This window comes from Schistocerca cancellata, chromosome 3 (assembly GCF_023864275.1).
Source record: "Schistocerca cancellata isolate TAMUIC-IGC-003103 chromosome 3, iqSchCanc2.1, whole genome shotgun sequence".
NCBI lineage: Eukaryota > Metazoa > Arthropoda > Insecta > Orthoptera > Acrididae > Schistocerca > Schistocerca cancellata.
In genome coordinates, this window is record NC_064628.1 from 881,239,292 (window position 1) to 881,253,248 (window position 13,957).

The 13,957-nt window shown below is 41.0% G+C and overlaps 1 protein-coding gene across 1 annotated transcript in view; it reads right to left on the minus strand.

Annotated features, from left to right (window-relative positions):
- Window positions 1-577: 577 nt before the first annotated feature.
- Window positions 578-13,957, minus strand: part of LOC126175948 (opsin-2) — a 71,533-nt gene continuing 58,153 nt past the window's right edge. Inside the window, exons 8-9 of the mRNA XM_049923026.1 lie at window positions 6,405-6,506; window positions 578-961 (exon numbers count right to left, since the gene is read on the minus strand). Of these exons, the coding sequence (XP_049778983.1) occupies window positions 841-961; window positions 6,405-6,506 (223 nt within the window). The 3' untranslated portion in view covers window positions 578-840. The remainder of the gene's footprint in view (window positions 962-6,404; window positions 6,507-13,957) is intronic.

The window sequence follows — 13,957 nt, forward strand, 5'->3', positions numbered from 1 at the left end:
GCGATATTCACTTTCTCGAGGTAAACTGCACGGCATAAACTGTGTTCATCATTGTCATACAAACAATAGTATTTGATGGGAATAGGAGGCTGACTCACAGTTTCATTCCATGGAACTAACATCAGTTGCTCTCTCCACTACCTCAGATGCTGGGTACAAATGGCTCTGAGCACTATTGGACTTAACTGCTGAGGTCATCAGTCCCCTAGAACTTAGAACTACTTAAACCAAACTAACCTAAAGACATCGCACACATCCATGTCCGAGGCAGGATTCGAACCTGCGACCATAGCGGTCGCGCGGTTCCAGACTGAAGGGCCTAGAATCGCTCGCCCACTCCGGCCGGCTGCTGGGTACAGTTTTGCGTTGCAGTACTGTCGGTATCAACACTTTTGTTCCCGATATTACCGAGGTATCGACTGAATTCTAGGTGTTGGTGTCAATAACTAAGTATTGAACTTGATGGTCAAACACTGCTAAGTGAGCCTGCCAGCAGAAAATGTTCACTTCAGCTATCTATTGTCTGGTGGGGGCCACATGCGTAGAAAAACGAGAAATAAAGACAGTAGACGAGCAGTTGCGGTATGAAAGGAAAGAGTTTATTCTAGAAAGAAAATGGCACTGTACAAGAAAACAGGAAGTGCGTGTGTATGGGAGAGGCGCGAAGTCCATGTCCGTCAGCCGGGTCTCCTGTGTCGCAGCAGTAATGGCAGGGTGGGCAGGTGCCACGCGTCCCGAGTAGAGAGGTGAGCGGTGTTCTGGCTCAGGCCGCGCGGCCGCCGCCGCCACAGCCGCTGCTGCAGCCCACAGGGCCTTCTAGACAGTCTGGTGGCTGCGGGCTCAGGCCGACGCGGACACGTTGCCCACGGTGCGGTCCGTCGCCGTGCTGGAGGTGTCGGACTTGCTGCTGCGGGCGTCTTCGCCGAGGTGGAGCCACTTCATCCGCTTCTGCACCTCCGCCCTGCAATAACAGCCCACCGGCCACCATCAGCCGACACTGTCCCTACTTTGTTTCGAACTGCGTTTCATGCAGGGCAACAATTATTGAACTATACTGAAAAAACGTAAATTAATTAAAAACTACAGTGTGTACAACTGTATCCAACATGCAAACGTCACAACAGATATTCGAATTTTGGTTATGACATGTTCGTTATGCCTGCCATCGTTGGCGACAATGTGGTGCAGCGAATATAAAAATTCTGCACAACCCACTGAAATGTCGGAACATCGATGCCATCGATGACCTCCTGAATGGCTGTTTTCAGCTTGGCAATGGTTTTGCAGTTATTGCAGTACACCTTGTCTTTAATATACCCCCACAAAACGGAATCGCATGTGTTCAGATCCAGAGAAAATGGCGATAAATCGAGGCCCGTGCAAGTTGTCTCTGGGTACCCCAGAGACGTTTCCCAAATTGCCCCTCCAGGACATCAAACACTCTCCTACTTCGATGGGGTCGAGCTCCATCTTGCATGAACCACATCGTTTGGAAATCAGTAGCTTGGATTTGCATATATTCAGTGAATCCTGACAGTGGTAATTTAAATATGTTCCTGCTTTCATTTACATTTATAGCAAGGGATTGTAGTTGTTATCTACGTAGTGTTGATCGTATGTGTGTAAGAGATTTCACTTTTGTCAAATGCTACCAGAGCTAGGTCTAATGTGAAAGGCGCAATTGATGTAAGTTTTGATGATTATGTGGACAGAGAAGGGACCATTGAACAGGGACGCTTGATTTAACTGAAACAGATAGGACAATGCCTGCCAGGGTTGATCAGCGTAATTTTTCGGTTTCAAACATGGAACGAGAAAATCCAGTTGGGAATTCTGCTAGGTACTCTGAGTCTGTAGGATGTAATTTGTCACAACAGTCGTGTTCTGTAGTTAAAAATACAGGTTTTGCATCCACAACTGTTGACCAAGCTGAGCCAGTCTCTAACCCTTCCTGTAGCAATGCTGAAGATGGGGACAATGAATTTTCGCAAAATATCCTGAAGTGTTGTCAGAGCACAATAAATAATAGGATAGAAAATTTCTGAAGGTATTAGCAGAGCACGATAAAGAATGGGATAGAATGTTTCAAGAACTTAGAAATTTGAAGAAAGTGACAGAAGAGATTAAAGAAAAGATAGGGGATATTGCAAGCAATCTAGAACAGTATAATAAAAAGTTTAGAGAGGAACTTTCGGCCTTTTTAAATGAGAAACCTAAAAATGTTAAATAAGATGTACGTGAGGAGTTCAATCCTGAAATAAATAATCTAAAGTCAAGGTGCCGAAATTTCACAGTTAAAATAGCAGGATAGTCAGTTTGAAACCCAGATACAAAGTCTTGAAGAGCAGTGTGCATCTTTTAAATCTAAAGAGACAAAATCTGCTATCCAGGAACACTTAAGTACAATTACTAAACAGACAGACGAACTTTCTGTAAACGTGATTCAGTTTCCTAGCAATGCGGATAAAGTTTGTGATGTTACACAGCCTGTTCCCTTTCCGACTGGGAAGAACATCTTTGTCTTCGATGTTTCAAACAGGGACAAATTACCATAACCAACAGCACAAGTCTGATGTAAAGAAACTTGATGACCAGGTAACCAAAATTATTGAGTTGATCACAAACATTAGGGCAATGCGACTGAAATCGTCTTACAAAGCCTTCATGTACTGTTCAGTAGTCACACTGCCATCAAGGAATATTGCACCGATTATTCCGTGACTGGACACTGCACACCACACAGTCACTCGTTGAGGGTGAAGAGACTTCTCGATCGCAAAATGCGTATTCTCAGTCCCCCAAAATGCGCCAATTTTGCTTATTGACGAACCCATCCGAATGAAACTTGGCTTCGTCGCTAAAGCAAATGATACATGCGCATACTATTTCCCATCATGCCCCATGGCCATCTGTCCACTTTGAACGACCTAATGCAAACTATTTAGAAGTTATGATGATTTTATTTCATATGGTTAAATATTTGTCACCCTGTATATAGGTAAAAAATTACATTGTATCTATGGAGAAGTCATTGACCTTTTATGCACATTTTTTAAATTTAAGAAACAAATGTGTTATCACCTCTGAGCATATGCTGCCTCTAAGGTCTAGCAGTTAGCATCTGTGAGTAATAACACAGAAGCCCTCATTTGATTTATAGTGACCAAATCAGATTTTTCTCACGTGGCCGAATGAGAGACCACTTGATAAAATAAGTTGGAAAATATACATGAACACTGCCAAACTGACATCAAATAGGCTTTCAACAGGCTAGTAGCTCCAAATTTTTTTCATTCCCATCATTGGCCAGTTAGTTAAGGTGCCTTGTAGATGGAGGAGCATGGTAGAATAATGCTCTATGCCATCTGTTATGTACCATCACTTCTAAGCATAGGCACAGATATGTAAATACCCAAGTCCTTCGCAAAATCATCGCTAACTGGCCCATTTCTTCATTATTTTCATTCCAAAAACAGGTTTTACTCTAGTTTTAAACATGTTTGAAAGCATTTTGATTTGCACACTACATTGACATACACTAAATGACTAATTGTTTGAACTTACCAGTTATACAAAATAAGAAAATGGACATGTAATAGTGCAAACTGTAGGCTCTGTCCCCACACACACACACACACACACACACACACACACACACACACACACACACATATATATATATATATATATATATATATATATATATATATATATATATATATATATCCACATATTGTTTGTTTGTGTGTCTGTGTGTGTGTTAGTGTGTGTGTTAGTAGTAAGGAAGTCGAAGCACCACTTACTTAGCCTATATGTTTTCCTGGTTTTATTTTTCAGATGACAATGCATGTTATGAACACTTTGTGCAGCAAATACCACCAATGATCCAGATATCAACCACTATTATTTTGTTCCATGACATCAATATTTTGACCCATTCTTCTGGCTGAAAACTAGGCAGCTATTCTTAAGTGAGGTTTACATTAGAGACTGCTGTACTGGCATATGGCTAGCTGCACTGTGTAGGCACATGTGTAATAGTGTTAAACTGTAGGCTCCCAAGTTAAAATGTAGTAGTCAAAATGATAAAATTAGCTATCCCTAGATGTGGCATAAAATGTAAAAATTTACTTTGTGAAGGAATTAAAGAGATCGCCAGATTCCAAGACTTAGCTAGTTGAAAGCACCAACAGGACTAACGACGTCCTCTTCCAAATCTACTCATATTTCTACTGACTTCTTAGTAACTGGACCCCAGAAATATCTTGTTGTAGCCGATATTTTCGTGGCAGAATAATCCACAGTATGTCATGTGAAAATACTTTCTCAGCTACGACTGACTTACTGGACTGTGGGTGGAGAGTGTTGCAACCATATTCGATGCACCCTTCATAATCTCTGTGAGTGATGTGATGAATGTAAGCTTTCCTACATTTACATGGCATTCTGTAGACTGAAACTATCCGCATATATTTTGATTTTTTACTTAAGTCACTTACATATGTAAAACATGCGTAGATTTTAAGATTCTTACATGGGTTGTCTTCTTATCCAATGGCAGATTCTGAAGATACGAGTGTATCGCCGAAAAAGATGTAAGGATATTCTGTTACTGAGTCTAAAGTATATTCCTTGCATCAGCTATTCTGCGCAGTCTTGCTTTCTATATAGGAGAATTCTTTCAACTCTTCCACTACTGTCTTGTTCTCAACTTTGATACTGCTGTTGTTGTTATTGTTGTTTGTATTACGAATCAGCATGGTTTTAGAAAGCATCGCTCGTGCCAAACTCATCTTGCCCTTTTCTCACGTCATATACTGCGAACTATAGATGAAAGGCAACAGGTAGATACCATATTCTTAGATTTCCGGGAAGTATTTGACATGGTGCCCCAATGCACGTGGTTCGGATTCTATGCTGTAATGTAGGTCGACTCTTCCTAGTATCGTTACTGGGGTAGGTTAAGGGCGCGGAAATCTGCGAAGAGGAGTCCAGTTGAAAGAACGAACAGGCAGTTCACTGCAAATTGTACAGGCTACTCAGGTATCGAGGTCACCAGTCTATTGCAAGGGTCAAAGCGATCTAATTTCACTTCACACTCAAATTTATATTGGATGTTAACAAAATTTCTCTTTTTTTTTTTCAGGAAACCTGCCAGTCTGAACTTTGTCTCCTCTTTCCTTCTGACATCGTTAGTTAGTTTTCTGCCTCAGCAGCAAAACTCCTCTCTTACTTTCAGTGTCTCATTTCCGAATCTAATTCATTTAGCCTTGATCTAATTCGACCATATTCCATTGTCCTTATTTTATTTTTGTCGATGTTCGTCTTACACCTTCTTTTCAAGACCATTTTGTAATTAGGGCAGCCATAGCTTAGATTATATATTGTCACTGTAAAGAAATTTCCAAAAATTTTCAAAAACAAAATAATCGTACAAAATGCTTTAAATTTCTTTTTTAATAAATGAAAATTCTTCAAGGCCGCCTTCGTTGTATACAAATTCCTTTATTATGCAATACAACCGGTTGTAGGTGCATTTTCAGGTGATAATAATTTTTCACTTTGTAGGGGTATAGAGAATGTACCATGTCCCAACTGTGTCTTTTCAATTTCATTGATACTTCAAGTTCTTTGCCAACCCTGTTATAACACTCCGTTACCGAAAAACCGCTAAGTCCTTTCTTGCATTTTTTGAATTTTATTTTCATTTAAAAATTTATCCTTGGTTTCCTTGTTTGTTCTGTGAACAGATTGAACAGGTTGTTAAATAGTTTCACGCGCTGCTCAGCTGCTTCTTCCTTTTCATGTTCTTCGACTGAAATAACTACATCATGTACACGTTGGAGGTGAGCTCTCTTCTCCGGTAAATATGCTGTCCATTTCTTTCAACATGCCCTCTAGGTCGTTCATACATCTCCCCAGAAAGGCTACATCTCCCTTAAAAATGTTAGATGGTCTTTTAAACCAATGATTCTCGCACATGATAACTGATTTCTGGCTGATTGTGTGCATATCTAGAAATGTTGTGTGCTTACTTCCTGGGCATAATTTCTGTGGTCCTGTGGTACTATTTACTTATTTACGTATGACAATCTGGGATCCCTTAGAAGTCTATATCCGTCGCTGTGTGCCTGTGTTCTATATGGATCTAAAGCGAGACAAAATTAGCTGAATGAGCGGACCTTGCAGCCAGCAGCTGCTCCACTCCATCTAACAAATAAAAGTCCCTAGGTCGAACCCTAATTCCCCATCTAGCTTTAAGTCATGTTACTAGCTCAGCTATGTACAGTACTCTGAATTTTCGGTGACGTGTCAGTGTTTAAATATATTTTTATACTTACTGCAGGATATTTTTCCAGTCACACAACTATGATCAGTATCAAAACATGAGGTCATAGACTTACCTGAACCTAGGGTGGTTGATGGCGTACACCCATGGGTCGATGCACGACACGATCTTAGCTGTCACTGCTGGGATCATTGTCGACAAAGGTGTTAGTGCAGCCCTGCGAACAATAATTCATTAATCCATACCATACAATATTCAGCAGTGAATACTGGTTTGTGACAGGTGTACGTGTGTTATTTTTAAAAATTTATTCCTCCCTCGAAATCTTGGCAAATAAATTTTGCGAGAGTTTTTTTACAGACCTCGTCACTGAATCATTTGCACCTCAAATTAGCATGGATCGCTGGTTTTGATATTCACTCTGTGTGACAAAGTATCGAAATCTGATTCTCTTTATAAATAGTGTAAAAACGTAACGTTATTTATTAACAGCCAATGGAAGACATAAATCATGATCAAGCCTTTTACAAAATAGAAAAATTTCTATGGAGAGACTAAAATCTCCCTCAATTCTTTGACAAACCTCTCCTGGTCAGAGACGTCCAGTTTAAAGAAACACAACAATGCCATGGGTATCTGAAGGAAATGCTACAGACGTGAACGCAATGTCGTGCATGTACAGACTATTTGTGAGTGTCTAAATGATTAGAACTGCAATAATTTGTGACATAACAGGCACAAAGTACATTATTGTTGTCACCAGATGACGATGTTATCTGGTCTGCCAGGGTAGATCAAATTGACATACAAACTACATTGTTCGTATAGAACATAGTCAGTGAGGCTTAATGGTCATGTGGCGTTGTCTAAAACATAGCAGGGATGTAAATGAAACATGAGTCTACTGGATGCATAGAAATCATCCGAGCTATTTCGTGTGCAGAGAATGGAGGAAGTTGTGGACTAGGAAAGAATAGTACACCCTGCAGTTTGGGAACGACTATGGAAGAAATGGCTAGATCCGTAGGATGACAATCTGCATTGGAATATTTAATCAAATTTTCCGCCAGGGATCGGGAACGTGCCTTCTTTGAAGTTAGTGTATTTTAGCCACAGTTGTTGTTCAGTCTCTGAGAACGGATACTAAAGGCCCTTCCTCCAGTTCCATCATATGTGCAAGTATTTAAGAGTAAAAGGGCAACATACAACACTGTAAAGGCTAGAATACGGGAAACGACTAGTCAGCAATTCTCCAGTGACCAGGAGCAGTTATTAAGAAAAGGGTCGGTACACTTTCATCACTCCTCTTTTAATTCTGACTACGAAGAGATTATTTCTGACATAAATTTCACTCGTCCCAACTAAAAATGGCTGATCATCAAGAGATGTCTTCAGCAGTAAGAACAAGAAAGGCTATCACTATCTAAGAAGCCATTGCAACCCAGCAAGAATAAAAATGAGATGTTGTTGTTGTTGTGGTCTTTAGTCCTGAGACTGGTTTGATGCAGCTCTCCATGCTACTCTATCCTGTGCAAGCTTCTTCATCTCCCAGTACCTACTGCAACCTACATTCTTCTGAATCTGCTTAGTGTATTCATCTCTTGGTCTCCGATTTTTACCCTCCACGCTGCCCTCCAATACTAAATTGGTGATCCCTTGATTCCTCAGAACATGTCCTACCAACCGATCCCTTCTTCTGGTCAAGTTGTGCCACAAACTTCTCTTCTCCTCAATCCTATTCAATACTTCCTCATTAGTTATGTGATCTACCCATCTAATCTTCAGCATTCATCTGTAGCACCACATTTCAAAAGCTTCTATTCTCTTCTTGTCCAAGCTATTTACCGTCCATGTTTTCTTCCATACATGGCTACACTCCATACAAATACTTTCAGAAATGACTTCCTGACACTTAAATCTATACTCGATGTTAACAAATTTCTCTTCTTCAGAAACGCTTTCCTTGCCATTGCCAGTCTACATTTTATATCCTCTCTACTTCTACCATCATCAGTTATTTTGCTCCCCAAATAGCAAAACACATTTACTACTTTAAGTGTCTCATTTCCTAATCTAATTCCCTCAGCATCACCCGACTTAATTCGACTACATTCCATTATCCTCGTTTTGCTTCTGTTGATGTTCATCTTATATCCTCCCTTCAAGACACCATCCATTCCGTTCAACTGCTCTTCCAAGTCTTTTGCTGTCTCTGACAGAATTACAATGTCATCGGCGAACCTCAAAGTTTTTATTTCTTCTCCATGGATTTTAATACCAACTCCAAATTTTTCTTTTGTTTCCTTTACTGCTTGCTCAATATAGAGATTGAATAACATCGGGGAGAGGCTACAACCCTGTCTTACTCCCTTCCCAACCACTGCTTCCCTTTCATGTCCCTCGACTCTTATAACTGCCATCTGGTTTCTGTACAAATTGTAAATAGCCTTTCGCTCCCTGTATTTTACCCCTGCCACCTTTAGAATTTGAAAGAGAGTATTCCAGTCAACATCGTCAAAAGCTTTCTCTAAGTCTACAAATGCTAGAAACGTAGGTTTGCTTTCCTTAATCTTTCTTCTAAGATAAGTCGTAAGGTCAGTATTGCCTCACGTGTTCCAACATTTCTACGGAATCCAAACTGATCTTCCCCGAGGTCGGCTTCTACAAGTTTTTCCATTCGTCTGTAAAGAATTCGTGTTAGTACTTTGCAGCTGTGGCTTATTAAACTGATTGTTCGGTAATTTTCACATCTGTCAACACCTGCTTACTTTGGGATTGGAATTATTATATTCTTCTTGAAGTCTGAGGGTATTTCGCCTGTCTCATACATCTTGCTCACCAGATGGTAGAGTTTTGTCAGGACTGGCTTTCCCAAGGCCGTCAGTAGATCCAATGGAATGTTGTCTACTCCCGGGGCCTTGTTTCGACTCAGGTCTTTCAGTGCTCTGTCAAACTCTTCACGCAGTATCGTATCTCCCATTTCATCTTCATCTACATCCTCTTCCATTTCCATAATATTGTCCTCAAGTGCATCGCCCTTGTATAGACTCTCTATATACTCCTTCCACCTTCCTGCTTTCCCTTCTTTGCTTAGAACTGGGTTTCCATCTGAGCTCTTGATGTTCATATAAGTGGTTCTCTTATCTCCAAAGGTCTCTTTAATTTTCCTGTAGGCAGTATCTACCTTACCCCTAGTGAGATAAGCCTCTACATCCTTACATTTGTCCTCTAGCCATCCCTGCTTAGCCATTTTGCACTTCCTGTCAATCTCATTTTTGAGACGTTTGTATTCTTTTTTGCCTGCTTCATTTACTGCATTTTTATATTTTCTCCTTTCATCAATTAAATTCAATATTTCTTCTGTTACCCAAGGATTTCTACTAGCCCTCGTCTTTTTACCTACTTGATCCTCTGCTGCCTTCACTACTTCATCCCTCAAAGCTACCCATTCTTCTTCTACTGTATTTCTTTCCCCCATTCCTGTCAATTGTTCCCTTATGCTCTCCCTGAAACTCTGTACAACCTCTGGTTCTTTCGGTTTATCCAGGTCCCATCACCTTAAATTCCCACCTTTTTGCAGTTTCTTCAGTTTTAATCTACATAGATTGTGGTCTGAGTCCACATCTGCCCCTGTAAATGTCTTACAATTTAAAACCTGGTTCCTAAATCTCTGTCTTACCATTATATAATCTATCTGATACCTTTTAGTATCTCCAGGATTCTTCCATGTATACAACCTTCTATCATGATTCTTAAACCAAGTGTTAGCTATGATTAAGTTTTGCTCTGTGCAAAATTCTATCAGGCGGCTTCCTCTTTCATTTCCTAGCCCCAATCCATATTCACCTACTACGTTTCCTTCTCTCCCTTTTCCTACACTCAAATTCCAGTCACCCATGACTATTAAATTTTCGTCTCCCTTCACTATCTGAATAATTTCTTTTATTTCATCATACATTTCTTCAATTTCTTCGTCATCTGCAGAGCTAGTTGGCATATAAACTTGTACTACTGTAGTAGGTGTGGGATTCGTATCTATCTTACCCCTAGTGAGATAAGCCTCTACATCCTTACATTTGTCCTCTAGCCATCTCTGCTTAGCCATGGATGAGATGTAGTTAGTGAAGATTATTTATGAAATATTAGGAAACTGTGAATCCATTGTAATCAAAGTTGATAACGCAAACATACTACTTGTTACTGTCAAACAAAAACATACAGGGTGAGTCACCTAACGTTACCGCTGGATATATTTCGTAAACCACATCATATACTGACGAACCGATTCCACAGACCGAACGTGAGGCGAGGGGCTAGTGTAATTGTTTAATACAAACCATACAAAAATGCACGGAAGTATGTTTTTTAACACAAACCTACGTTTTTTTTAAAATGGAACCACGTTAGTTTTGTTAGCACATCTGAACATATAAATAAATACGTAATCAGTTACGTTTGTTGTATTGTAAAATGTTAATTACATCCGGAGATATTGTAACCTAAATTTGACGCTTGAGTACCACTTCTCCGCTGTTCGATCGTGTGTATCGGAGAGCACCGAATTACGTAGGGCTCCAAAGCGAACGGTGATGGACCTTAGGTACAGAAGAGACTGGAACAGCACATTACGTCCACATGCTAACACCTTTTTATTGGTCTTTTTCACTGACGCACCTGTACATTGCCATGACGTGGAGGACGCATAAATTGGCCAGCCCGTTCTCCTGATCTTACACCTCTAGACTTCTTTCTGTGGGGTACGTTAAAAGAGAATGTGTACCGTGATGTGCCTACAACCCCAGAGGATATGAAACAACGTATTGTGACAGCCTGCGGCGACATTACACCAGATGTACTGCAGCGTGTACGACATTCATTACGCCAGAGAGTGCAATTGCGTGCAGCAAATGATGGCCACCACATTGAACATCTATTGGCCTGACATGTCGGGACACACTCTATTCCACTCCGTAATTGAAAACGGAAACCGCGTGTGTACGTGTACCTCACCCCTCATGGTAATGTACATATCCGTCAGTGAAAAAGACCAATAAAAAGATGTTAGCATGTGGACGTAATGTGCTGTTCCAGTCTCTTCTGTACCTAAGGTCCATCACCGTTCCCTTTGAATCCCTACCGTAATTCGGTGCTCTCCGATACATACGATCGAACAGCGGAGAAGTGGTACTCAAGCGTCAACTTTAGGTTACAATACCTCCGGATGTAATTAACATTTTACAATGCAACAAACGGCACTGATCACGTATTTGTTTATATGTTCAGATGTGCTAACAAAACTAATGGGGTTCCATTTAAAAAAAACGTAGGTTTGTGTTAAAAAACATACTTCCGTGCATTTTTTTATGGTTTGTATTAACCAATTACACTAGCCCCTCTCCTCACGTTCGGTCTGTGGAATCGATTCGTCAGTATTTGATGTGGTTTACGAACTATATCCAGCGGTAATGTTAGGTGACTCACCCTGTATAGTTGAAGTAAAAGCATTCGTTCAGCAATTGGCTCAATTGAAATTATAAAATCCGGTTAAGAAATTACATAAATGGGCAATAAATTTTAAAGATGGTCGTACGAATGTTCACGACGAGGTACAAACTGGGCAATCTTCAGTAATTACTGACTAACTGATGCAGAACGTTGATGAAAAATTGAGAGAAAACGGGCACTTTACGATTTCGACGATATGCTTTCAGTTTCCTCAAGTGTCAAGAAGAATGCTTTATTCAGTTGTTGCCTAATATGGCGGCAGATTTCTACGAGGATGGTCTTCAAAAGGTGGTTGTACGATACGATAAGTACCTTAAATTTGGTGGTAATTGTGTGGAAAAGTAGATTAAAGTACAGGCTTTCACGTGAAAATAAAATTGTTAAGAAAAGTCTACATGTTTTATTTTTATTAAAAAACATACCTCGTGTGAAGTTGCATCTGGAAACAAACTGCACATTTATCCAGTCAGACCTCGATAACATTTCGAAATGATGTGGATATTGGTAGCTTGTTTCAAACATTCAGGAATGTAAAAATGTGTCTTCACAGAAAGCAGAAACGTACTATGACTACAATGTCACAGAGTCACAACTAGAATCAACTCATACACCCACTATGTGATCAAAAGCTTTCGGACACCTGGCTGAAAATGACTTACAAGTTCGTGACGCCCTTCATCGGTAATGCTGGAATTCAATATGGTGGTGGCCCACCGTTATAACCTTGATGACGGCTTCCACTCTCGCAGGAATACGTTCAATCAAGTGCTGGAAGATTTCTTGGGGAATGGCAGCCTATTCTTCAAGGAGTGCTGCATTGAGGAGAGGTATCGATGTCGGTCAGTGAGGCCTGGCACGAAGTCGGCGTTCCAAAACATCCAAAAGGTGTTCTATAGGATTCAGGTCAGGACTCTGTGCAGGCCAGTCCATAACAGGGATGTAATTGTCCCGTAACCACTCCGAAACAGGCCATGCATTATGAACAGGTGCTCGATTGTGCTGAAAGATGCAGTCGCCATCCCCGAATTGCTCTTCAACAGTGGGAAGCAAGAAGGTGCTTAAAACATCAATGTAAGCCTGTGCTTTGATAGTGCCACGCAAAATAACAAGGGTTGCAAGCCCCTTCCATGAAAAACACGACCACATCATAACACCACCGTCTCCCAATTTTACTGTTGACACTACAGACGCTCGCAGATGACGTTCACCGTGTATCAGCCATACCCACACCATGCCAACGGATCGCCACATTGTGTACCGTGATTCGACACTCCACACAACGTTTTTCCACTGTCCAATCGTCCAATGTTTACGATCGTTACACCAAGCGAGGCGTCGTTTGGCATTTACCGGCGTGATGTGTGGCTTATGAGCAGCCGCTCGACCATGATATCCAAGTTTTCTCGCCTCCCTCCTAACTGCCATAGTACTTGCAGTGGATCCCGATGCAGTTTAGAATTCCTGTGTGATGGTCTGGATAGATGTTTGCCTATTACACAAAACGATCGTCTTCAACAATGGGCGGTCTCTGTCAGTCAATAGACGAGGTCGGCCTGTACCCTTTTGTGCTGTACGTGTCCCTTCACGTTTCCACTTATTACATAAGAAACAGTGGACCCAGGGATGTTTAGGAGTGTGGAAATCTCGCGTATAGACATATGACACAAGTGACACCCTATCACCTGACGACGTCCGAGGTCCGTGAGTTTCGCGGAGCGCCCCATTCTCATCGCACAATGGATTGTGGAGTATGAATGTAGATGTTGTTGTAGAACTCGTGAGAACTCGAAATTGCGGGATTAAGCTTTTGACTAGAGCAGGGGTGTTCAGCCTTTTAGCTTATCTGTGCCACATTGGAAGAAGACGGGTATTTTGGGCCCGACAATGATGTACAGTGGATAGGCAAAATGATGTGAATAGTGGTAGTAATGGGATGTTTGTGTTTCACGGTCAACAACGCAGGCAAGGCACGTGTCGCGATGGATTGCGGGTGTTCAGACTAGGCATCAGTGCTGGTTGTTTATGAGTAGTGCACACTTTGTAGTAGCAGAGTTCGACATGTAATGAAAGACCTAACAGAGTTCCAAAGGGGGCGGATTTTGGGGGCCCAATTATCTGGAGCATCAGTAACCAAGACAACCAACTTATTGAATGTTTCAAGAG